Source organism: Pomacea canaliculata, linkage group LG3, assembly GCF_003073045.1.
Source record: "Pomacea canaliculata isolate SZHN2017 linkage group LG3, ASM307304v1, whole genome shotgun sequence".
Lineage (NCBI taxonomy): Eukaryota > Metazoa > Mollusca > Gastropoda > Architaenioglossa > Ampullariidae > Pomacea > Pomacea canaliculata.
In genome coordinates, this window is record NC_037592.1 from 36410679 (window position 1) to 36437603 (window position 26925).

Genomic DNA, 26925 nt, shown 5'->3' on the forward strand with positions numbered 1-26925 from the left:
ACACGCCATACCTACAAGTAGTGATATCGGTAATGTTTGGAAGCTCGGGTTTGTATCTAAGTAACTTCTAGCTACAACACAGGGTTAAATGAGAGTCTACCGCACACCTTTTTATTTGTGGATTGCTTCGTGAAGCAAAGTACAAGTACTCATTGGACTTTGAGTGGGGCGGATGCTCTGTTTAAATCTTGTTAGGAAGTGACAGCTGACCGCCTGTCCATATTTCGGCCTTGTCGTCGACACAACTTTTGCATCAAAACGAAGTCTTGTACTCGAATGACCCTTGTTCGTCCACGAGGCGCTGTATGCAGGATGTGACGGTGGGGCTGGGAGCTACCCATGTAGTGAATGTGATTAATAGCCCTCCCCTCGTGCGTCTGTCACGCCCCGGGCCCCTGTCACAGCACCGCGGCCCTGCCTGCTGGCCATGTCCCCACCACGTTGTGTCAGAGCGTGACACAAGCACCGCTCATAAATATGATGTCCCTTACTCTTCCTATTAGTTTAGCCGTAAGAAGCTTTATAAAACATGTTATGCGATAAACCAAACTGTTAAGGAAACTTGACCGAAGCTGACGATCCCGTTCGTGACGTCCGCTGTAGAATGAATTGGAATTACCTTTCAGAAAAATGAAAAAAAAGGGAAAAAATAATAATAATAAATCCAAACAAAAATTCATCCAGTTCGGAAACTTCTTCACAAAAACACTGTTAAACAGAGAAAGATGGCATATCTGGCGAGTTCGAACAAGCCTTCCTACTGGGTAGGGATTGTATGTAGTTAGCTGTGTCGTTAGGGTGACAGTCGTTGTCGAAGTAGGCTCTTGATTTCTTGCTCTACGTGAGGAGTGCGACTTGTCAGGTATCGTAGTCTACAGCACTAAACAGCGAAAGAGTTCATAATCTGTGTACAGACACTTGTGGCTGTTATTAAACTTTGGAACGGAAGGGTAGTGACAGGTACCACACACACCCACGAGTGTGAAGATTATGGGGGAGTAGACTCAGTATCGAGGAGATACTGTAAGACTCTTAACAGCTAACAGCCAACGGTTGACGACATTTAGTCATAAGGAACACGCACACGCCATTTCCTGAAGAACGCTCTAGTCAATGTTTTAATTAACCAGAGAACAGCTAATCTGTATCTTGTCAGTATCTGATCATTTTCTGGCTTCTTAGTAATGTCATTAACCAGCTGACCATCCTCTGGTCATTATTCTGCTGGTCGTTATCTTGTCAATATGTGTCCAGTTGTTTAGTAGCTGCTCATTGTGCAGAAGCAACAAACCACTAGGGCAAAGGGCAAATGACCATCGCGCATCCAATGACAGCAATGGCGGCCCGTGAGAAAAAAATCTAGCGAGCATTGACGGGAGCTTGGACGGCCTGAGCGAAAAACAAACACCACCATTTCACCCCAGGCTTCGCCGTCTTTTGTCCCCGCTCGGTTTGGCCGGTGGCTTTGCGTGCAACAAAAGCGGCATTCGGAAATGGGATTAGAGAGGCATGGCGGTGCGAATGTACAGGGAACGACTAGCGTGTCTCATCTCGTCTTTGATGCCGCCACGACCGCTATGGCAACGGGGACGCAGTCCGCCCCCCTCTTGCCCCTGTGATGAGGTAATGTCGTTGGCGCACTGTGGTAGTGCACTGTTTGAGAGGTTTGTCGCTGACCACTTCCGGTTGACGGGCATGTAGAGTACAATGTGCTAGACATGTGAACACTTATCCGACGCTGTGTGTGGACGAGGCTTTAAAACCCACTTTTACAAATGATATCCACATACAACATTTACCCGCTGTTTCAAAATTAAAGCAATGTATTCTTTTGCTGTCTATTTATATTATCTCGACAGGGTTCTAGTTCGGTAAAATTTGATACAGGGATTGGATACACGAAATTTAATACTACTTAACAGTTCAGGCCTTAGGCAGTAAACAGTTTTCGAAAGAAAGTTTTTTCTCTCATTAAATAACGCTTTCATTTGCAGCACGTTCGCTGGAGATCTTTGTCAGAATGTTTTCATAAGAAGTATGAGGCTGGATGTAGTGAACATCCCCGCAATATCTGACAATTCACTCAGGGACACTTGCACTAAACAAAGTTAAAGCTCGTAGATATAAGATTAGCTGTCGTAATTTTTGGTTGAATTTTTTTAACAGGTAAGAGCAATAAAATCACTTGAAGTGGTAACTGTAATCTGTCTTTCTTTGGTACAGACGAACTGCAAAAAGAAATGGCGATTCAGCGTTATTGTGGACGAAGTATGCGGTGCTGATGACGTGGTGTACAAGACCACCCTGCTGGAGTTCATCAACTGCCTAATCATCTACGCCGAGACAACGGAGGAACGCATCCGCATCAGAAACGAACTTTTCGGTGAGTATTGGCGAAGCTGTGACCAAGGACGGGTTTAATACCCTCTGACCTTGTTCTTGCCAAGGTGTTGGGATATTTTTGGAGGTCGTTTATCTTACCTCCATATTTTTTGCCTAGGTTCTCCGACCTGATTGCATACTCTTGAGACTGCTGATTAATGAACTAAGCTCCAAACCAGAAGTGAAAGTTAGGTCTTCCCTCTCCTCTCCCCCCTTATCTTACGAATCCTAAATGACGAAAAGGTCTTTTGACAAAGAAAACAGCAAGTTCACACGAATTTTATTTTAAACGAGGTGCCCTTGTCCGTGTACAAATGTCACTCGGGTAAGCTTTGTATAGTGTGTAGCTGATCGGTGTGGGAGGACCATGGCGTTTGTATAAAACTGTTTGTTTAGTATAAAAGAGAGCTGTAGCAACGTGCAGTTACAAAAGATCCACGCTGGAAGTGTCGTGCAGACGACAACGTGACGTGCTGCACATCTCTCCGTTACGCCGCAGGACGCGCCACCTTATCGGTGAAAGAACCGTGCACTTCACGTCGAGTGCCGGACTCTTCCCGCCGTTGAGTGGGTAGCAGCACGTACCCACTGTCTTGAGGGCCTTCTGTTTTACAGATCTGACAGCTCCACAGGTAGACGTTCGCCCTTCCGACAGTCGCGCTGTGGTGCGTCACTTGTGACCTTAGTAAAGTACTGGACTGTCTCACACCCTCCGCCTGCAGTACTTCCTTGCACAACACTCGTCATCACTGATAAATAATTGATTTGAGCATTTGAGCATACGTTTGCTCGTCATTGACGGTCTTGGTCAGTGATATGATGACATGCGCAACGTCCGGGCGTGGCGATAGCAAATAAAATGACACTGAGGGAGAATCCTCTCCCTTTTTAGAGGTGTCATACTACCGTAAAAGATAACCTTAGTTGTTGTGATTTTATTTCCTCTAAGGAAACTTGTATACCAACTTGTACGTCATAAAATGTCCAGTATTTCAGCGTAAAGCGGATCATGCGCTGGAGAACCTGACTCCCTTGTCAGCATTTGTGAGAAGATGGATGATCAAGCATCACTTTACGCGATGTAACGCAATTAAAATATGATGTGAAGGACACCATGTAATGCCCCAAAGCCTAGAGACGCAAAACATCCTGGACACGCAACGTTTTATTAAGGGCTGTAAATGATTAAATGATGAAGATATATTGTTTACCTTGTAACAAGTGTAAGTGCCAATTTGAAAATTGGGCGGATGAGTTATGGGTGATGTAGGATGATCTCAAAATTGTACTCATACGTTGTTTTGAATCGTGTGCGAGTAGACGATTCTGTGGGAAAGCCACTTGCATAGTCAGGCAGTATCTGTTCAGATGCTTGGTTCCTTGAGGCAGTTTGTGTAAGGAAATATTTCCTTGTATTCTCTACAGCCGTTTTATCTTTCATGCAAAATAAGCATTACTTTTTATTTACAATTGGGTTAAAAGGGCGTCACGCTTAATTTTCAGTCTGAAAACAGTTTTGTTTCTTTTTTGCGTAATCTTGCGCTCATCTTATCCAAGTACTGTTTTTTCTGAATTTCACTCTATCTGACAGTTAAATGCGTTTATCAGTTTTGTTCACGCCATTTTATGTAGTGATCAGTGAATTGTTTCATTCTTACTTTTTCATTTGATCTGGGCTGTACTAACCCATCCATAGCCCCTACATGTAAGGTAGTTTTACCTGTGGTTCACAGCTACCTTCCTTGCTGTAGCTAAAACTGCCATGAGTGTCAGGCATTTTTGCTATTCCTTGGGTTTGTGGGAAATAATCTGGCTCACTGCATAACTTTAAGGCGCACTGAAAGAACGTCATCATGTTTTCATTTACAGCCGTTGCGATGCCGCGGGGTACGTTTTATTGCTGAGCTCGAAAGGATGGGAGATTTTCAATGCTCCGTGATCCTTATTTTTATTTTTTTTTTCTTGTCGTTGTTGTTAAACGAGGTCTTTGGTGCATAAAAAAGAAAGATGCATTGCAAATAAATAGGTCTACAGCCCAAGGCAGATTTGAAATGGCGCGTATAGAATCATCGTTTTTATCTTGCTAACTTCAGTGTGTTTAGAATTAGAACTTCAGACATACGTATTAGGTATGTCTTTATATTCTGCCTTCTGCTCACCACGAAAATCTTTAGATTGTCGATTTTTCACCCCAGGGGGCTTAAGAAAATGGAATAATCAAAGGGAAGTTCACCAGTTACAGGACAGCACTTGTGGTACCATATTCAAAATTCTACAAAATTGTATCTCACTATTATTTTACAACTTCAAATTGTAATGTTCTACGATAAGATAGAAAAAGAACCTGAGGGCAAAGTAAAAAGAGCAAGATACATGAAGGTGGTAAAGTGAACCGTATAAACAGCAAACCCAGGCGATTGTGGTCACAAAACATGGAAACATCTTATGCATTCCACATACAGTAAAATGTACTTTAACAAAACACATTTTATTTACTATTCCTTAGTTGTTTTTTTTTTTTTTAACTTTAACAGTAAATGCATATATATTGTAAATATACATAAAGTATTGAGAAACGATTCTGCGTCATTTCCCAAATTATGATGGTAGTTTTTTGTTTGTTTTTATTTTTTTAAGTGGGGATGTGAATGAGACGAGAGAACATGAAATACATAAAACATTTTCTTGCGTTTTACTTTACAGATAGAGCCTAACAGTACACTCAATAATTACATTTTATTTCTTTTCTTTTTGTCTTTCAGGTCTTCGTCTGCAACATGTTCTGAACATTCTGAAGTGAGTAACACTTTACAAAGTTCTCTTTTAACGTCCTTTTGTTTAGCTACTTGTTTTGTCCGTCTGTTTGTCTTTCCGTGTTTCTCTCTTTCTATTTTATGTTCTGCGTGCTTTTCCTCTCCTCTAATGCAGAAAAACGTTTTAGTGTTAACCGATCTCGGTCAGTCAGACTAGTGACACAAGCAGAAACGGACCACTTTTGAAGGATTTCTCCCCAAGACGTCCGTAGTCGTGATTGACCTGAACGTATGTGTGTTAGAACATGCAATGCGAGGATGGTGAAGAGAAACAACTGTTGTGGAGCTTGAGGTTGGTCATACTGGTTATCATGCTTATTCCTTTTCAAAAGTTATATTTTTTTTGTGAAGTAGTGTGCGCCTTTTCTTTATTTAACATCTCCGTAAAATAGTTTCGAATGCATAACAAAGTAACCTTAAAAACATTATTTGGTCTGAATTCTCGTTTAGTATTCGCTACTGACTGGTCTTTTTGAGGTCGTATTATGCATATCGTACTAAATGCACAGTTTTAAAGAAGCAAATTTAGAAACGTGTTTTTTATTCCAAAATTTGCACTCTTGAGAACGAAAGTCTGGCGTATGCCGCTTGTCTCATTTAAAACAATGTGAGTTTTTTTAAAGTTCTAAAACTGTGTTGTTGTACAATATGTTTTTATAAAATGATTAAATACATTAAATGCCTAAAAGTGTTAAAAATTGTTGCGCGACTTGCCCCGGACTGTAAGGATTTCAAAGTTTGCAATTGTCTGTAAATATATCTACTTGCAAAGTGTTACATAGAGATTTTTTTTAAATACTGGTTTGCCACATCTTGGCGTCGTTCGGTCCACGTTCTTGATGTCCTCGCACAAGGTTGTACAATCACGGACCTATCGCTGTGCTTTCCTACCTGTATCAATGTAGCGATAGTTGGTGACACCAAAGTATCCTCTATGGGTGCCACATTTGCATGCAGCAGCTTATCAGGTCTTAATTTGGCCGTTTACGATCAGTTCATATTCTCCTCTGTGGACACCTCCCGAACTCCATAAAATGTTTTCAGAAGTCGCACAGGTCTTTACAACTACGTCGCTGTTCATACGCAAAGGGTCTTGTAGCTCTATCTTAGGATGGGTGCTGCAACTATTCCCTCCACCCCGCCATTTGCACCCGGCAGTGACTCAGTGGGATGACACTGCGGTTTTCAAAGGTCAACCGAAGCGCCTCCGCATTGCTCATTCTCTCTACTTGCTGGGCTTGATGATCGCATGGTTTAATGTCTTCCGGCATAAGGCCTGTCCCACGTATGGTGGCATCCTCATGATCTGTCCATTTCAAGTTAAGCGGCGTGCACATACTCATACGTGGCTCTTTGGATTGCGTCCAGAAATGTTTTTCTGGGATGCAACTCGGCACAAATAGCATCCTCGCCGAGTTCTACGGGGATGTGTGAGGGGAAGGGGAGGATAAAGATATGTCAGGACACAAAATGAGGACATGGAGTGGGGGTGGATATTAACGACCGTCAGCTCTCTTCGTTTAATTACATTTTCATCAGCGACAAAGCGCTAGAATAGAGCAGCAAAGAGTCGTCTAAAGAAGCGATGAAGTTGACTGCATAAATACTGTTGTGTGGCGGATCAAACCTTCTGTCCACATTCCCCCATCGTAAAGTGTATTCGTGCTTTCAAACTGTAAAAGTTACACGTCTATTTCTTGATCCACTGCTAATTAATCAACACCGCAAACCACAATTAATTGACTCAGTGCAGCCTGTCCTATTGTTCTTCGATAACTGAAGGCAGAGAAAATTTTTAACTTGTTCCTTTTATGGGAACTAATTTTTCTGTTGTCGTAAAACGCAAAGAGGCGGAAGTAATGGGATCTGTAGGCATTTTAATTTTCAGCAACATGCCATATTTATTATAAGCTATTTACGTGTTTAGATCACTTGACAATTAAAACATTTTTAGATTAACATAGGGTATTATTATATATGTCGTGTTGTTGTCATTGTCGGTGTCCGTTGTCGTGGATGGCTGTGAAATAAGAGCAAGGCGCCATGATGGGCTGCTTGGCACAGAGGCGGCAGTGAGAAGGAAGGGGTTGCCAAGTCTGTGCACATGCGAGAGTTGACAGTACATGACAGGTCACCTGAGGGTGCAGTCTTGCAGCCGAACAGAACTCCCTCCTTCTCCGGTCTCGCATACTTTTACGTATTCTGCCTACAGTCAGGCCTGACGTAACCTTTCAGGCTCATAGCCAATTACCGGCAAGTTGATTAGATACTATTTCAGGGCTAACCTAAATAGACGGTGTGACCCTTCACCTTTGCCTAGTCCGCCTCTTGCAGTCCGATCCTCGTCCGAAGGAGCGGCAGCTGGACGCGACAGAATTCCAAGTTTTGTAGCCGAATACCTCGACCACCGTGACGCCAGGCATACAGAGTTCGAGCCTTCGAGCCTAGTGTTTAGACGCAAAAGAGACAGTGACAGAATGTCGCCTGCAAGCTCGAGCAAAAACCTTACGACTCCTTCGGTGTCTCGTTCTTGTCCAGACGCGTAAGGGGAAGGACTCAGGGTAAAAAAGCGCTCAAACCCTTAGACAGAACATCTTCCTGTTGTCCTTTACCCATGCTGGAGCTTTTAGCAAGGAAAAGAAAGTCCGGACACAAACAATCTTTTGAGCCGATTAAGGTTTTGAAAACATTTTTAGACAAGCAGCCGTGAGCCTCACTACAATAACTGGTTTTGTGGTTACAGGGTTGCGGCATGACACGCAGTTGTGGTAAAAATGGGGCTGAAATGTTGTCTTAAAGTCTGCAAAGGATTGCTATGCCTTTAACAATAAAACAAGGAAGTGTACCTCTACCCACATATCCGCAATATTAATGTCCAAAATATTTTATTGTTGGTGTTAAAAAAGAAAAAATGGTCTAACCAATCAGTCGAGAGAACGCTCTGCAGGCTGGCTTGGTGACACCAACATTAGAGAGAGAGCTTTAAATTACGCTTGTCTGTTGTTCTCATTAGTGCCAAGCAATGCCATTATCCGTCGCAACAGACTCGCCCGCTTCTAGGCTAAACTCGATGCGACTGACTTAACTCAGGAAATCGCTACGAGTCGGTTTCACTGGTGAGTGGCATTCCAGAAGAAAGAACTTTTAGGTTGTCGGGACGTGTGTTGGGGAGGGTGTGAGGGGGCAAACACCACAAGGTGGGCCAAGTGCATGAGTCATCGGCGACCGTTTCAGGTGTCTCGCAAAGATCTTGGATCTTTAGGGGAAAAAAAGAATTAAAAAAAGCGGTCCGATGAATACCGATGTATCGCGAAAAATATCTTCAGCCCGTTCCCTCCGAGCTGAACAGAGAGATCTCGCGGATGAGAATACCATTCGTGGACCAGTACTCAAAAGAAGTTTATGCTAATGCGCCTGTGTTAAAGCTTGGGGGTGTGGAGGTCCCTAACTGTTACCGAGTTCCCCCCAAAGGGGCTAGCAGCGTTTAAAAAAAAAATTAAGAACAGTACTAAAGAGGAGCGATATGACTCATAACAGCTTCTTGATTTCCGTCAAAGTTTATCAGCGTCTCAACAAAATCGCGGACGTCTTGCGGGGCGGAAGCTGAGCGCCTTTAATACTGCGCGATAACAAGGCAGACAAAAATGCCGGTAGGGATTACAATCATTATCGACGATCTACGACATAGCTTCACAAGATCAAACAAGAAATAGCAAGGGCAAAGAAACACGGGACCTATCAATCGCAACAGAACAGTCACGCCAAGTAGCGTGAGACACGAGAAATGCCAGTGTGGAAGAGCAGACCGCTTGCCGTGTTTCCTTTGCTTTGTTTTGTTGTCTTAAATATGCGCTCGCCACTAACAACTGTCAGGTGCATCTCATCTTTTTTTTTTTTTTTTTTTTTTTGTAAATTACTTTCCAGTTTTTACGATACATGGAAGTACTGTTGATTGCGAATCGAAACTGATTGGTTGTCACTGTCGATGAATGAAGTTTACTCGTAAAACTGTGCACAGATCCCTTACTGTTGCTTTTTTCATTTGCTCGTTTCTTGTTTCTCATATGTCAATATAAATGTGTTACACTGTTAATTCCCATGACAAGAGTCGGGACTTTGGGACCTGTTTCCTATGTTTCAGATAAATGTGTCCGCTTGTGTCACAGGTGTTTAGAACAATGATAAAGCCATTCTTACAGAATGGAAGATTTAACGTGTCTACTTTTGTAACTAAACGACAAAAAATGGCGGTAGCTTACCTGAGCATTTGATCTGGTGATTTTGCAGGAAGGAAGGAAATCCCGGTGTATTGCTGCAACTGCAGGTCTTCGAAGAACAGCGAGCCAACGACGAAGTGGCACTCGGAGGCACGCTAGGTGTCGACCTAAACAGCCCTTTGGACGTTTTCCATGCTATCTTCAAACAGGTAACTGCTTTCTGTCGCCTAGATGGTGTTGTCAGCTTGCTTCTTGAAATGTGTCTGCGTGGTAAACATTTAATTCCAGATTAAAAGTCATGCAGTTCTTAAGAATCAAGGCAGTCCTTTTGCAGAGATGTGTAAATTTTAAATTGTGTGTTACTGAAAATTTGAGGAAAATCGGTAAATCGGCAGCGCACGCATTAAAGTTGCTGCTGTCCAAAACTAAAAATCATCAAATTTACTCAGGAAATGTTGAAGAATCCTTCCTCATACTCGACTACTTCTGACCAGCCAGTTAAACCGATTCCAAAGTCATATTCTTATGTAGGCGACGAAGATGACAGAGGAGGAGAACGAAAAGAAGAAATGTTTCATTTTGGCACATTTACTTTGATGTCCTTATTTTTTTAAGAGAACTCTCCCAGACTATATGAAACCCGTAGTGATAGAGGGGGTGGTGTTGCAGCAAACACTGCAGATCAGTGCACGCATTTTTGAACTTAACGACATTTTATGTCATCCCACTATCTCTACCATCAATTTTCTTGCCTAGAAGGTCGATAGGTTCAGTCCCTTTAAAGATAAATTTCATTTACCCCCTAGGGATGGTCTTGCTCCCCGGCTAAAGTTCAGCTATCTTGCATACAAATTGACGAAACAAGGCGTTTTTGGCGCTATCAAAGATGAAACATATTGTTTTGACCAGTCATGTGTAGCATTTCTTGTTTGTTTAGCTCTAGGCAGTCGTTTCTTCGCAGCGATATATTCTCGTGTAAGAGGCAAAAGCTTCGATGTCGACCAGTGTGTGACACCGTTATCTGAATTAGCTGTCAGAAATATTCCTTGATTACCTGTTACTTGTTGGTGAATGAGCTTATGATTTTCAGTAACTAAGCAGATTTCGGATACAACACACACTGGGATTTAGTGTTAGTAGTGACAAGAGGTCGAAGACGGACGAACAGGTAACAGTAGTTATATCAGTAGTAAAAGCGTTTTACCCTTGAGGACGAAGGAACCCCTTTGCATTTAGTGGTCAGAGCATTTGTCTAAAAGACGTTATTCCTTTCGGGCATGGTCGTCTCGAGTAGAATTCTGAAGTTATTATGAATTTTGATTTTAAATAATTTATGACTGTGACTTTTTTTATATAAATTTATGTGGTCGAGGAGGTCGCTGATCTGTTTTTGTTATTCTTCGTCAGGTATGCGACACTCCGCAGGAGGTACTGTTTCTGACGGTGTTGCAACACATGCTGAAGATCGACAACAATAATGAACGGCTAGCGGAGGCCGTCTGGAGCGCCATCGAACAGCTGGTTAACAAGGCTACGGTGCTGGAGACCCCGGACGATGCTGTCAAACTTGTGACGGCCATTTCCAGGCGCATGGAGGCCAAGGGTTCCCAGGAGCCTTCGTTAAGCCATCGACTGCATCGCGGTGGTCGGGGATCGAATCCATGTTCTCCGACTTCAGAGCAGCCACCCTCTGCGATAGGAGGTGGTCCTCCTCCACCCCCACCACCTCCACCACCGCCGCCTCCACCGATTGCAGGAGGCTTACCACCACCGCCGCCGCCCCCACCACCATTGGGGGGCGTGGGATCTCCCCCACCACCTCCTCCGCCTGGTGCGCCCAGACCGCCAACATCAATGCCGTTGCCCACCTTGCCGCAGCAGAACACCCCTAAACCTCCTAGCAAGATGAAACCATTACAATGGCAAAAGATTCCGGCAAACAAAATCGCTAACAAAAATAATCTATGGACGATGATAGGTCGCCTCTTTGGCGGATACAAAATGGACTTTCACAAAATGGATCAACTATTTGCCGTTGCTACCGAGTCTTCTACGACCAAGCGACCAGGTGCGTCCACAGAAGGAGCCACTGACACCAAGCGCAAGAAGGAGAACAATGAGGTAAGACCAAAATATTGTTCATTTTCCTCTAATCCCCCCTCCATGTCTAAATATTGCTTTCAGCTGCTGTTGTCATTATTGTGCCAGACATACAGAGAACTGGTAATGAGGGTTCATTGAGCGATAAGCCCTAGCCTCGTTTCACAATAGAACCATGATATGTAGTACATGTAGTAGTTAACAGAAATACACCTTATCCCTGAACGTAAGGCGATTCTAAACGGGTTAGCAAAGTTGTTTCATGGTGATTAGTTTCTCTTTCGTTAACATCAGATCAGGAACGCTGATGGGCTTGAAGGCAAGCAGAGATTTTATAAACAATTTTAGCTAGAGGGTCTCCTTAAACAGTTTTTATGCTCTGTATTGTTGTCAGATTCAGAGAAAGAACGATAATAATCATTATATTCAGAGAAAAAGGGTAAGTGGAATGAAGGAGAGACAGTGAGGACACTTTTTAGTATTACTTGGCAGCCCGAAGCTCATGTGTCGGAAATCTCTGCGGAGCTGATCACACCTCGTATTGGATTTTGTTATCAATGAATATCTGAATTTCATTCCGCAGCAGATTTTTTTCTGTTATATGGGTATTGGACATGTCAATACTTAATAACACATTATGGTATAAGAATGTAAAACTTGAAATCAGCCCAATGACAATTTGTACCGGCACAAGTCGCTTGTCGGTGTGCAACTACGTTTAATTGCATTTTTATGTACTTTATTTTCTTAGAGGTTTCGTTGAAACGATATGTGTTTGTGTGTGTGTGCGCGCGCGCGTTGTGTCACTGTGAGTGACAGAGGAATCCAATATGGCGATGTATAATAAGTTTCATACTGAACCTCGCACTGGCAGCTTGTGACGTGTACTGGCAGTCGAAGCGCGCACTGCCGGGTGTCGTGAACGCCATGACGACGGCCCTAGTGACGTGGATACCCGCGCGAACTGATTAGAATAACAAAGGTGGGGAGGGGAAAAGTTTTCACCAAAAAGACCTGAACAAAGAAGTCATTCTCATAGCCTCTTTTTACTCCAGGACGATTCAAAGAGATGGTCTCAATTCAGTTCTTGATAATGCCAACATACTGCATACCTCACTCCTGTAATTTATTTGCCAGTGTTCCATTTCAGTTTTGTTAGAATACAGTGAGTCCCACATAACTTCTTGAACGTTGATTTCCGAGCTTGCATGTTCTTTCCTCCTCTGCGTGGGTTCTTTTCTGGTAAAAAAGAGTATTAGATGTGCTTTGGATATGTAGTAGGAATTCTTGTTTATATCAACTAAACTATGGTAACATTTGTTTCGTTCTGTAGTTTCCCAGTAGCAGTTTGCTAGCCTCTCAAAGCGATGTCCAATGCTGTTTATAGCCTAAACACTTTACGTTAAGCCTCCAACGTGTCTTAAAGTCCTACTATAGTGGGAAATGTATTGGCATACAATTTGGACTTCTAAGTAAGTTGAGCAAAGTTCCAATGTCCTAATGCTCCAACTGCTCGTCCGAAAACGATACGTTTCTTGTGAGCTTCGCACACAACCTTGCTAAAATTAGTCAATGACATCTGACCCTTTAAGAAATACCATTAGTGAGGACATGTACAATATGGTGGGTGTAACCTGTGTTGATGTCATTGTTGTGAAAATGCTTCAGGGAATGAGTGTTGCTTATTAAAAGGTTATCATTTAAATTTAAATTCAACAAATTGTTTCCTCCGTTTAACGAAATCTCATCACCCCTCTTCACCCCATCCTATCCTGTCTCTCTCTCGAGGGAGAGAAATTTATTCCAAGGCCATTGCCCTTCAGAATGGGAAATAAAATAGTGATAAAACAATATTACAGTTAAAATCAACAACATTATATACAACGAAGAGAGAAGATAGCTTATATACCAGGCTACATTTAGGCGGAAATAGACTGTTGCTGGAAAACAGTCCAACGCCAAAACCTTTCACTTGCATGAACTGCTAAAGATCGAAGGTGGCGCAAACACCAGCCGCAACACGAGCTTCCAGGCGAGTTCTCGTAAACCAGTTTTAAAAGTTTGGCAAACCAGATTTACTACGCTAGTCCGGTATTCAGCACTACTGATTCGAAAGATTATGAATTTGCTTCTTTAGAACTGCCCTCTATTTTACCACGCTTATGCAAAAACAACTTTGATTATCAAAGTTCCCAGTAAAACATTTGCTATTCCTAGATACACAGTAAGTTAATGTATTTTTTAAGGAAATTTTGGAAACGATTTTGTGAGAAGTTGTCCAGTTACAGTTTTGACATTTCTGATTTTCTTCTGGGATGTAATCTAGATTACCAAATGGTCGACAGTCAAATGTCTTCATTAGGGATGTATTTTGTGAAGGTAATTACTGATTACTTTACTCCAAGAGTAAAAGACGCTTTGTGATTTTGTGTTGCAGATCAATCTACTAGATGGCAAAAGGAGCCTAAATGTCAACATCTTCCTCAAACAGTTCAAAATGTCACACGAAGACATTGTGCGTCTCCTGCAGGAGGGCGCTAGTGATAAGTTTGGAGCCGAGCGACTGCGAGGTCTGTTAAAACAACTTCCGTCACAGGACGAGGTGAGTGGCCATGCTCGTGTGGAAGACAGGCACTTAGATCAATCCATTACTGTGCGTCTCTCTCGTGCATCAGAATTTCTTTTTCTCAAACAGCTTAGAGTGAGCAGATTCTAGGGGCTGGAACACTAATTTTTTTTCTTCTCTATTATCTTAGATTGACCAGCTAAAGGGATTTGACGGCGACAAAGAGAAGCTTGGCAACGCTGAAAAATTTTTCCTGTGTCTCATGGGTCTCCCCAAGTAAGTTCTAGAATGCAGTCAGATTATTTTTAAGAACGATATGACACTGCTTCTGGTTACTTCTAAGCAGTCGGTAATTCGAAATTATCATTCCGACTGAACAGAAATTGGTAAAAGCTGTGTGTAACTGCGAGCCTCTCTGTAAATTGTTTAAACTTGTGCAAATTGTGAGTGAAACTTTGCCTTTTATTGCAGTTTTCGCATGCGAATAGAAGGTCTTCTAATGAGGGAAGAATTTAACAGCAACATGGAATGGATCCGACCTTCCATTGAAGCCATTATACAGTGTGCCAAAGGTAATCAGATAGATCGTAATGGCGTAACATATAAGCTATATACCTTTCGTCATATAAGAAGACATCGCGCAAAAATGACCTGATTATCATAAAAACATGGCGTCGGGACGGTAAGGGGGGAAAGGGCGTTCAGTGATCAGCACGTCTAGCGCAGGAACCTTCAAAGAAAAAACCGCTAAAGGATGAAATGCTTGCTCTGATCCTTCCCACTGGCAATTCTTCTTAAACCAGAACGGCGACAGGGCCTGGGTGAGAAATCAAACAGACAGATCATCTGCCCCAGTGTTGTTGGTCACAGAGCACTAAAGATGTGTCCACGCTGTGCTCCCGAGAAGTTTGACTAGCGATTACTGGACGCTGGGCGCCAACTTTGAACTTTACTCCCCCTAAAAAGTCTGGGCTTTGCTTTTATGGCTTTGTGCGACCTTTTCTGATCTTTGTAGTGTAACTGTTGTTTTAACCTGGAAGTAAGCGTATTAAGATGTTTGTAGGAATATGACACGTTCACTTAGATATAATACAGTGGCATGGAAAATTTGAGTTTTCACACTCTGTGTTAGTGAGAAGGGAAGAGTGTCAAAAACAATTGTTTGCCTCACAGTTTCAGTTCTTTCCCTTCTCAAATCCCTTCTCGCTTAGAATAAAACCTTTTAATGTAACAAATATTCAGGACTCGTATTTATACTGCACACACACACGCACACACTTATTATATCACGAGCTCCAATGTATATATTTATAGAGACCTAGTCTATGTATACATATATACAAAAATATCAATGTTTAACTTCTTTTCGATACATTTACCTATGTTATCATCTACATGAGATAAGACTTACTCTTTCTGCTTTCTTTTCCTGTTTTGTAGAAATAAAAGAGAACAAGTCGCTGCGAGAAATTCTGTACATGATTCTTATCACTGGAAACTACCTCAACTCGGTAAGTAGGCATCTGATATGAATGTTTATGTCTAAGTGGTCAGAAAAACTAAAGATTGTGTTCTTTTACTCAGTGTGTCTGTCTCGAAGCACAGGGACGGCAATGGTTCAGGGTTTTTGAACAAATTTGATAAATTTGTACCACCAGTCATTTGTTGAGGTTTATGACTGAAATATGGGAAGACATGAGAATAATAATGTTTGTTACTGCACATCTGACCATTATGATGCACAGTGATATGAACTGAGTCAAGGCAGAAAGCAAGTTAAAAATTGAGGACTAATCCTCATTGGTTTCCTTGCCCGTCAGTTAGAAAGGGCTTGCCTTTTCTTGAAATATTAGACTAATAATGCCAGTTACAGAAGACTTTCAGCTAACCAGTGACTGAGCGAAATTAAGCATTTATTTCGCATCATAGGATCCATGACGTGTTATGTGTACTATGAGATTATTTTCATTATGTTCTGAAATACATTTTCACTCCGAGGAATATGTGCTATCTGCTGACAAAAGACACATGAGTCACGCACTACTTAGCACCAAACTGGGCGTAAACTGTACACCCCTACGCATTTTAACAGAGCCCCGCCATTTCGGGAAGGCAAGGGAAAGAAATCGCTTACTTGATTTTCTCCGCTTTTACCTAACTGTTCCTGGGGACGCCGTCAAAGCTGCACTTGCAGCTGAATGACTTGTCTGCTTAGTGTCCTCTATTGTCCATCGTTTTCTTTAAACCCGAAGCGTTGATTGTTCTGTACTTGTGTGAACTACTGACTGCCAGTGTCGTTGGTAATCTGTCACTTATCACAGCAGCATTCGGCCACCAAATGTACAAACCGTATCTTGATCTGGAGTCACGGAAGTCAAAGAATAGCACCGTGATCTGCTGAAAATATGTTAAAAGTCTCACTTCTCCGCCCAGGTCACAAGGATTACTCCTCAATCTTGTGTTTTAGAAGTGTGCGAATGGTTTTGTTTGGTTTGCTTGTTTGTTGTTTTTTTGCATTGGCATTTCACCAAGTGACCGCAGCTTCAACATGTTTTGTCGCTGTCTTGTGTGCAGGGCAGTTACGCAGGTAATGCAGCAGGATTCAAGCTGTCATCGCTACTCAAGCTGACAGAACTTCGCGCCAACAAGCCACGCATGAACCTTCTCCACTATGTCGTGCTGGTCTGTTTACTTAATTCATTTTGGGGGGAGAAGGGAAAACATTAATATACCTTAGCTCCTTCAGTGTGTTGTACTCTTTGCTAAAAAACAAAATCCAGCAACAATCTGTCCTCATGTGTCGTATTCTTCTCGGAAGAAACTAAAATACTGTTCCGTACAATTTTCTGTACATCCAACCCACGCTGTTGGTTCTTTATACGGTGATGAAAAAGAAATGGCCTTGATAAACTGTGCCGATATATAAAGTTATTAAGTTAATATGGTACCAGTCTCACGCTCTAAGTAAACAATGCTTATTGAATTATTTACAATTTTCTGTCTTTTATGTGCAGGAAGCTGAGGAAAAAAATCAGCGTCTTCTTCGATTCCCAGAAGAAATGACGTTCTTGAAAGATGCAGCTCAGTAAGTACTGCGCAAGTATAGTAGGTGGTTGCACATGCCATTGCACAAGTTTCGCGCTGTTAATATCAATTTTTTAAATAATCAAGAGTAGTAGTAAAATGAATGAAAACGAGTAATAAGGGAAAATCTGTAGAAGTACTCCTTTATGAGTTCTTAGGTGACTACATGTTTATAACATGAAGGTGGGTTTTACACCCTATGAACTTTATCTTTAAAGGGATAAAACCTCTGTTCTCCAGATTAGCGTAGTACTTCTGAGTATTTCGACCAAACACGACATCACACTTTCTGCAAGCCTGTGTTTAGGCAAAGTATCACTTTGTCACATTGCTCATGCTCAGCGATAGAGACTGTCGTCATCCAAGTTACTTGTGTGGTATTCGCCCGAGAAGTGCAACTGAACAGAAGAATGAATGCTATGCGTTTGTTTCAGGGTGTCGCTGGAGGGTCTGACAACAGACATCAAAAACCTGGCAAATAAAGTTCGCGCTATCAACGATCAGATAGGCAGAGCTGGCGAGGATTTTCAGAAGCAGATGAACGATTTCCTTAAGGTTTGTTAAGAGTTGATGACGACTGGAAAACTGTGGCTAACGCTGGATAGTCTCGTCTAGTCTGGAAAGTCTTGTTTAGCACCAATTATTTCACAGTTCCTGCTTGTTCACGTTCAACGATTCCTATTTCCAGTTTGTTTGAGTTTAAGGCATGTTTCATTTCTCCGTAATGGGAACGCATGCGGCATTTGCATATTCGTTGCTCTTCATAACAGCTGTTTGTCTTCGTTTTACTGCATTAGGAAAAGATGTTCCGTTTGTCTGCGGACATTTATGATCCACAATTGTGTTCTACAGGAAGCGTTAATAGAAGTTGATGAGCTAGAAGAAGACCTTAAGGACATTGAAGATCTGAGGGCCGAGCTGTCCACTTTCTTCGGGGAGGAGGAAGCCACCTTCAAGCTTGAGGAGTGTTTTAAGACCTTGCAGACGTTTTGCGACCGTTTCAAGAAAGCCATCGAGGTAAGGGAACCCATGCATTCACTTTTGCCGCAGTAAGAGCAAAGTACTTAACTAGGTGCTCAAAAGTCCGAAACATTTTAGGCTTCATAATAAAAAAATTGACTATATAGTTAAAATCGATATAGTATTTTATAATATGCGATCTTTTTTGTTACCAGGAAAACAGACAAAGGCACATTCAGGAAGAGAAAGCGGAATTAAGACGACAGAAAGAAGCAGAAAAGCGACGTAGCTCCAGTGAGTAGTGTTTACTTTAATCGACCATCAAGAAGACCACATGAATACATACGCTGCGTGGTCGTCATTTTCAATTTGCTCTTCGGGATACAGTATATCACAACCCAAACAAGTGTACACAATATACAAAATTGTTGAGACACAATCAATCCACTTCATGTGTTGATTTTTAGACCTAAAAGTGTTTGTTGAGATAGCACTAGAATGAACAGAAATTTTAGCATATGTTCTTTAAGTGATTGTATAGACGTTGAGCAAAGAATCAGCAGTTATTCTCAAAATATCATAAAACATCTCTTTACTTTGTATGTCGTCTAAAATACCGCCTGTTGTTTTGAAAGTTGTCTGATCTTAACCAACCAGTTAGAGAGTTTTAAGTAATAATAAAGAGGACTGATATATAGAGATTTCCAAAAATTTGCTCTGAGCGCTTTACGTTAACAATATATAGACTGAAACATCAACAACCTCACACCATATTCGCATATAAAAAGACACAAAGTAAATTACAGACACACGTTATGCCCACTCATAGTCAGGACAGAGTCACAGTGAAGTCGTCCTTCTGATAATATACCCAATCAGGTTTGTTTTGCTTTTAACTTTGAAATATTTCTATTTGTTATCTACACATTAATAAAAGTTTAGTGCAGTATTAGTTCTGATTTCTCATACTGTGTACTTGCAGAAGACCCTCTAGAGCCGGGTGAAGTTAACATGGAACGGGGTGAGGGACAAGAGGCGGATTCCATCGTCGATCTTTTGCTTGCGGATGTTCGAAACGGTTTTTGTAACCACAAGTTCAAGGACGGCAACTTCAACGTGACCAAAGTGCAAAAGATAAACCTTGATCTGCGCAACCTGGCCGCCCTCACTAGTGGGGATGCTTTGTCCCAGAACAACTCATCCCCAAGGAGTGGAACTGTGCAGGAAGACCCCAATACGACCAACTTCGTTCGTGGTGGTCAGGGCAGAGCCAGCATGAGGAAGAAGCAGCTAGAAAACGGCAGAGAGGCGTCCGACACGCCGGTAAGCGCAGCAAGCGACCCGCTGACCCAGAAACGGTCGAGAAAAAGCTACGCGACCGAGGAAGATGCATCTCTGATAGACTTCTTAATGGAGACGGACATGAAGCAAGCGACACCTGACCCTCAAAACACTTTCGACCGCTTCGCCAGCCTGCACCGCAGAAGACAAGAGCGTCGAGAGAGGAAGAAGCTGCTGGAAACAGACCAGAACACCAGGGAGCGGGCTCCGTCCCCAGCCTTACCCAAGGAAGGCAGGTCATCAGCGCCCGTCACACCCACCAACGAACTGGCAGAAGAAACGACTATCGAACCCAAGCCGAACACCATTCGACGAACACGCAGTTGGCTGGACCGACCGTCTCTTGACAAGGCTTTGGCCCACACAGATAGTGATAACGACACGAACGCACTTGTATCGAGGATCAAGTCGAGGTTGTATGGCAAGAACGATGAGCGTGCGTCAACCCCGCCCGTGCCAGAGGAGTCGCCAGCTCCCCAAGCACAGCCTCCCTCGGTCCCCGTCGCTGTGGACACACCTCGTTCTAGTGGGTCCAGTAGTCGCTGGAGGGCAGGCTTGATCAATGGCAACGAGCACAGCAGCCCCCTAGAGACTATCCTTGAGAGGGCAAACAGCTCGTCTCCAGAAGATGCTTTTTCAAACAAGGAGCAGAACTTGCAGGGTGTGAAGATGGTGCCTAATGTTCAGAACAGCACGGTAGACAAACACAACATGGACAGCATCTTAAAGAGCCGGGAGGTCTTGGCTCAACGGATGCGCAATAGCCTGGACCAGACAGACATCGGGAAAATACTTACTTCTCTGAAGGAGGATCCCAATGGCCTCCTGCGCAGTAAAGACGATTCTGACGTGGTGGACAGCGCCAAAGTATCCGTGTCAGTTCGCGAAAAGATCAGCAGAAACATGGGGGCCAATATCGATCACGTGCTGAAGTCCATCGAGAGTTCAAATCGTCCCATTGACAACTTCGGAGTGTCCAGCCCCATGAAACGGGTGACCCCGGAGGCACCTGAGATCGTTGCTGCCGTGGTTAGCACAGAGCTGAGGCCGGAGCTTGGTTCTGGCAGCGAGTCGGTGGAGCTGAAACAGAAACGCGACAAGCGTAAGAAGCGGTCTACGCTTGTGGTAGGGGATGTTCAGGCCGCCCTGCGAGGCTTGCAGTCCTCGGAGACTGAAACCACCATGGTGGTGGCGAACGTAACGTCGAACGACAAGAGTGTGACAGCTTCCCCGCGTTCTCCTAAGACACCACCTGCCCGCCGTCGCACCTCTTCGACCGGAGAAAAGTCGAAAGAAGCAGAGAGGATCGACAAAATGTCCAAAGATGTGAAGGCGGCAGCAAAGCAAGCAGCAAAGAAGAACTTCAGAGGAGCCAGGTTTGGCTATAAGGATATGAAAAGCGTTGCCGAGATTTACGGGCGCTGCCGCAGCGACGTGGAGAAGCAGGCCGTGGATCAGGCCCTGCTGGACTTCAAGGGCAGCATGAGCCGCTCTAAGTCCTACGATGAGTCCGTGGCCCGCCGTGCCAACTCTGAGAGTGAGAAAGCCATTCGCAACAGTGGCAGCACTCCTGACACAACGGATGAAAAGCGGGCGCTGCTGAGGGGCAGTAGCACTAACAGGCTGTCTATTGACGGCCGCCGTAACGGGCTGTACATCCCCAGCGACGAGAGCGACACGGAACTGAGACCCGAAGACAAGAACGGCAGGCGGAGACCGTCAAGTGCCAAGAGCGATAGCCTCAAGAGTGTCAGTCGCCTCTCGCTCAAGTCCACCAACACCTCCACTGAGACTCTGCAGGCGGAGCGAGATAGCGACGGTGGCGAATCCTCGCCAGAGCAGCGACGAAAAAGCTCGGCACGCGATGGGGCTCCTATCACGGACAGGCCTGGGTCCCAACGCTCCTCCAGTGCTACTACTGTGAACGACAGGATGATCAAGCGGTCATTCAGTCACCTCGACAGGTCTTCCGTGGAAGCAGCCGTCACACAGCTGCAATCAAAAGTGCAACAGCTGGGAAACGAAGAGGAAAACCCCCTGGCTTCTGTAGCGAAATGGCGCCTGAAACGAGAGCAGAAGCGGTTGAGTGTTTACGACAACGTGAGCGACAACGTGAACGAACTTAAGAACGATATTGGGTCACGCAGTAGTTACGCAAGCAGCTACGCAAGTTCCACAGACCGCGATGAGGGCTTTGAAAGCATGTCGGCAGGCACCATGTCACAGCGAACATCACTAAGCAGTACGCTGGAGTCGGAGATCGCGCTGACCAACATGGGTAGACGAGAAGACCCTGTCTTTTCAAAGCAAGACGCTGTTCAAACTGACAGGGTGATTGCCAGGGAACCCGTGTCTCTTGCCATCAACGGTAACATCATTATGCAGTCCGTGTTGGCTGAAGACGCCCGTAAGCAACGTACAGAGAGCTGGACGGAGGAAACGCTGCGAGTGTCGGGAAAGAACCAAGGCAGCAGCCAGACGTCTCCCAGCAGTCCCATCTTATCGCCAGACAGTGGCGTTAGCACCTCCAAGGAAGACTTGTGGAGCGACGACACGTCCTCGCCGACAGACACTAAGCATCTAACGCCGCCTGCCGATAAACAGCAGCTATCGCGCCCGACGACACCAAATGCAGAATCTAGCAAAAAGTCCGTCCCAAGCTACATGCGCTCAACCAACAGCTCAACACGCTCACGGACCGCTTCGGCGGAGAACGAGGCTGTCGGTTTCAAGCGCGACGCTGCTGCACGCAAATCTTTCCGCGTCAAGGAAAGTCCTTTAAAGCGTGACACTGATGTGCGAGCTTCTATGCGCGCCGAGCAAGCCTTAAAAGGGGGCCCACAAAACCTCGCTTCGGCTCGCGGCGTACGGTCGTCGGGACGGCTGTCGGCAGGCTCCGGAAGGCCGTCCACACTCAGTCCCAAAGTAAGCAGCCGCCAGAGAGCCGACTCCAACGTCAGCGCCACGTCGAGTATCAGCACTACATCTGACGTTAGTTCAGTCTCTGCTAGCAAGGCAGCAGTTTCGCGCCAACGGCCTGTAGGAGCGAAGGACTCAACAATCAATCACTCTCCCCTGACAGCCCGCGCTACGCCAAGTGCTACATCGCCTTCGAAAGGACTAACACGCACCCAGTCGCTGCGCGTTGCCTCCAGCACCAGCCCTAGAGCCAGAACCGACTCGTTCAAACGCACCTCGACGGCCCTATTGCCCGAGGCGAGAAACACGACTGAAGTCGTTCGCAGCTCTACTCCGCTTTGCCAGGAAGGTAAGCGGCCTGGTACCCCATCTTCTGACGCAGGCAGCGCCGTTTCTCGAAGACGCTCTCACTACTTGGAGCCGACCTCTGCTTCCATGGCACACAAAGCAGAAGGCGCGGCCACGTCAGAAGTGTCGCCTCAACCACCTCTCAGAACCAAATCTCGCCTCACAGATCTCACTGAGTCCTCCAAAGCAGCTACAGGAAATGGTTCCTCTCCAACCCCGCCCCCTAGAACGAAATCTCTCGCTGCCAAAAATAAGTCTCCAACTTTTACACGACATGAGAGTCTGAGACTGCCAAAGACCTCACCCAGGTTATCTTCAAGCGAACTGCCCAAAGGTGATAGCCCTCAGAAAACAGGCAAGCCAGGCATTTTAGGTTCCCTTATCACTAGCAAGAAAATAACTCCAGCAGAGGACCACAACCAGCTGGGGACTGTGACAGAACAGACGGCTGCAGAAGAAGATGAGAAGACAAAAACGGTTACCGAAAAGTCGCCCTCCGTTCTTAAGCGCATCGGTATTGTGAAAGGCAAAGACAAAACTTCTCCGAGCAAGAAAGGGCAGGGAAGTACAGCCTCGACACAAAAGGGACAAGACAAAAAGAAGTGAGCGTCTTTCCTTTTCTTGATATGAATATATCTGTTTAGTTCACCTCACCGTGGACTCGGCCTCAGGGAAAGAGCCGCTTCGTGCAAGTGGCTGTACTTGGGGTGAAGTAACCATTGCATGAGGCAAACGTGACGCCCACATACCTCCATTCAGGTGTGTGCTTATCACCTGTGATTTTGAACTGTAGTACCACAGTAGTGGTGCACAGTTCAAAAAGTTGAAAACAAATGCGGTTTTTGATGCTATTATAAAGATGTGCTTAGATCACAAGTGAAGCATCTGGTTGGTTTTAATATACTGCATATTAAAGGACTGGAAAAATCTGTAGGACATTTGTACCGGTGCTTTTAGTATGTCTCGCACATATGGCAGATTCTAGCAAACTGTAACTAGAGAGGCAAGGCGTCTCAAAGCTATCCGCGGAAACTGTGCATAGTGTCGACGCAGATCTTGCTGTCTTCAACGAACGACACTGCTACGATGAGAGCAATGAAAAATAAGACTTAAAGAATGGAAAGAAAGTGAAACTAGTTTGTGTGTATGTGTGTGGCTTCCTAATGCAAACTTACGTGGGTCACGAAACGTCTCTGAACAATAAATGTTAGTCTTCGTCCGTGCGAAGGCAGCGTATGTAGACCTCTCAGAGAGTGAGAAGAGATCCATGTTAACTGTGATACAGGGGTGCAACGCCTTGATCGCATGGAGTGCAATGTTAGAATGTTGACGATGACCAACGACGACGCTCTTCAGTGGGCGAGAAGAAGTTCTACCGCAACGGAAATGTAGATGTCACACCCTTAGGTACTGGTCCTTTGTTATCCCTACTGTACTACTTGGCATCAAGGCACGATAATCGTATATAATCTTACATATTTATTAAAACGGCCTTACATTCATTCAGCTTAGGCATTTGCCTTCAGAGTAATCGTTTTCGCTGCGTTTCGAGATCCGAGATACAGAGGCGGTCAGAGAGAAGAAATATCTACCTGGGCTTGACTCTTCAAATGAACTGAGTACACGTATTCCAAATAGTGCTCTCGTTCCATAACTTCACAAGGTTGTTTTTTTTTCATCATTCACTGGCAGTCTACAAACAGCAGCGAAAACAGAAATCCTTGATGCAAAATTTTCGATTTTTCGATTTTCGATACAAAACTTGGGATGTCCATTCGCTAGTACCTTAGACGGGATGATGGCAAGTGTACAAACTGATTGCTGTCCTTGGTTGCTTAATGGGATGACTTTGGACTAAAGCTATAGAAGCAAGTCCAAACATGACTGGAGATAGTCTACGACAAGTCTAGCGCATCGTGGTAGACAGAATAGAGATCATTACGAAATTCTGGGATTGATTTTTTTAAAAAGTAGCATTGTTGTGCATCCAGCATTTTCGTTGTTATGATTAAGCAGCGATTTGTAACGATAGAAATTTCATGCATTTCTTAACTATTTCGCATGTCGCATCTCTTAACTATGCATTTTTACGCTTTGAAAAAACAGGGAGGGCCAACTATTATTATTTAATATAATTATATGAGCATAAGACATCTGTCTTCATTATTGTCATATTTATAATATTAATGGTGCCTAATCTATTTAAATAGATTGTTGTACTAAATGTAAACGTTATAGTTGCTGCTTAAGAGGCATATTGTTAATAATTTTATTCTACAGAGAAACATATCACGGTGAATGTTCGAAACCAAATAATCTCGCTCTTAATGATATCATCTGTTCTCGTTACACATATATCAGATCATTTTTACGTGATGCAGTACATGTATGCTATCTGTATTGCATTTAGATGAATAATTTGACGTAAACGTTCACAGATGCCTCAAATGCTGAAACAATGCAAACACTTATATCGCCTTAACTGCCCTAAATGTCAACAATGTCGTACTATGCCTATCGTTTACTTGCAACCTTATGGCCTTTAGACTTCACTACCATAACGATATTTTGTAAATTCTATGTAAAAGCATGTAAGTATCATTGTATATTATATTTTGTTACAATAAACAGTAAAGCTGACTTTTCGGCCATTTTACATTTGCGCGAATGTGTCCACAATCATGAGTTTTAGCCATAGCTTAGGGATTTTATGAGAGTGCTCACCCTCGAAGACAATATAAATGATTCGCCAATAGGCCAGAAAATGTCAGATTCAGTGGCAGAGCAGTCATATGACTAAAGAAAAACCTCAACCAAATTCTCACTCTTTTTATCACACGAGCAAACACATACACGAAATCTGCATGCACTTAAGCACGCTCTGTCACATTTAAAAACGAAAACTAAGCATAATATCATCGGGTTCTTGGACTATGTTAATAATATACACGCATGTGTATGTTCGTTCGCTTGCTCGCTTCGTGTGTGAGTGTGAGTTGCAGAATATATTATTTAATGGGATTAACCTCGTGTAGCTGCTTAAAAGAAACCCTTCAGTGTCACACCAAGTGAATATCCCCTGTCCTCATCAGAAAAATTCATACAAGCGCATAACACAGGCGTGTCTCTTGCCGCAATACATTTGTAAGTCTTCTTCCGTTTATGCATAAAGTATCTGCTTGGTCCCCAAATACTGTTTCTGTCTTCTCACCATCTCTGCACGGAGTGCTTTACGCTTACTGCCCTGTCGACACTTAAAGCCTTTCATAACAGCCAACCTTGTATTCAGTAAAAGCAAGTACCCCTCGCTCAAAAATGTGCTTCTGTTTTCGCTGGCTGAATGATAATATTTTGCTTGCTAATTACACTTGATTACCCTGGGTGCTCCTGGGTATGAGACGCCGTGTGACAGGTTGTCTGAATGTCATGACGTCACTAATGGCGCGCTGAGTCACTAGAGGGCGTAACCGCCCGTCTTTCACGAGTGCTGTGATTTAACCAACCAGTTCTGCACATCTTCCAAATGTTCGGCTTAGTGCATTCCATCTCAACACTTCACTTCCTTGTTTTGCATGATTTCAAGGATTAAAAAGTGTCTGGAGGTAACAGAGGAAGTAAATCTGAAATCCATATTAACTAAAATGAAAAAAGCTTTGGTGTTTTTCTTGGTTTTTTGGTGGGGGGTGGGGTCGTGGGCTTTTTTCTCCGAATCATTTTGACCTTAACTGTTAAAAGTTTGTCCACTTACAGTTCTCTGAGATACGCCACCAGGTCCACGCCTTCTCAACTGAGCGATCGCGGTCCACCTCAACAGGCACGGTACCGTGGGACACGGCTTAGACCGCGGCACAGTCCTGGCGATATCAGTCCCACTACACGACAGAAAGAATTGTAGCCAATAGATGTTCAGAAAAGACCTTATTATATTTATGTGATACGAGCTTTCACGACATAAAAGCTTTAAAAGAACATGAGACTACCTAAATTGACCATGTTACAGACCAGGCACATTCATGATAAATTAACGTCTTTTAGGCAAGTGCAAGAGGAAGGCGATGAGATTACAGGGAAATTATGGATCGAGCACTATCGTTGGACGTTGATTACTTTAGTAACTTTCTTTTAAATGATGTAGCAGTAGATTTTGGAAAATAGTAATTTGTAATGAAACAAACACACTTGAAAATAATTTTAC

General features: G+C 43.7%; 1 protein-coding gene and 1 long non-coding RNA gene across 2 annotated transcripts in view; one reads left to right on the forward strand and one right to left on the reverse strand.

Moving 5' to 3' along the window:
* The window catches only part of LOC112559270 (serine/arginine repetitive matrix protein 2-like), a 41066-nt gene extending 15695 nt beyond the window's left edge, over positions 1 to 25371 (forward strand). Inside the window, exons 3-16 of the mRNA XM_025230380.1 lie at positions 2224 to 2383; positions 5145 to 5178; positions 9483 to 9621; positions 10820 to 11533; positions 13950 to 14114; positions 14269 to 14354; positions 14550 to 14650; positions 15519 to 15589; positions 16653 to 16760; positions 17093 to 17163; positions 17597 to 17717; positions 18015 to 18179; positions 18338 to 18416; positions 19105 to 25371. Coding sequence (XP_025086165.1) covers positions 2224 to 2383; positions 5145 to 5178; positions 9483 to 9621; positions 10820 to 11533; positions 13950 to 14114; positions 14269 to 14354; positions 14550 to 14650; positions 15519 to 15589; positions 16653 to 16760; positions 17093 to 17163; positions 17597 to 17717; positions 18015 to 18179; positions 18338 to 18416; positions 19105 to 23336 — 6246 coding nt within the window. The 3' untranslated portion in view covers positions 23337 to 25371. The remainder of the gene's footprint in view (positions 1 to 2223; positions 2384 to 5144; positions 5179 to 9482; positions 9622 to 10819; positions 11534 to 13949; positions 14115 to 14268; positions 14355 to 14549; positions 14651 to 15518; positions 15590 to 16652; positions 16761 to 17092; positions 17164 to 17596; positions 17718 to 18014; positions 18180 to 18337; positions 18417 to 19104) is intronic.
* LOC112559271 overlaps positions 1 to 26925 on the reverse strand; it is a 77555-nt gene that overhangs the window by 46372 nt on the left and 4258 nt on the right. Inside the window, exons 2-3 of the long non-coding RNA XR_003098310.1 lie at positions 26479 to 26602; positions 9455 to 9675 (exon numbers count right to left, since the gene is read on the reverse strand). This is a non-coding gene — a long non-coding RNA (uncharacterized LOC112559271). The remainder of the gene's footprint in view (positions 1 to 9454; positions 9676 to 26478; positions 26603 to 26925) is intronic.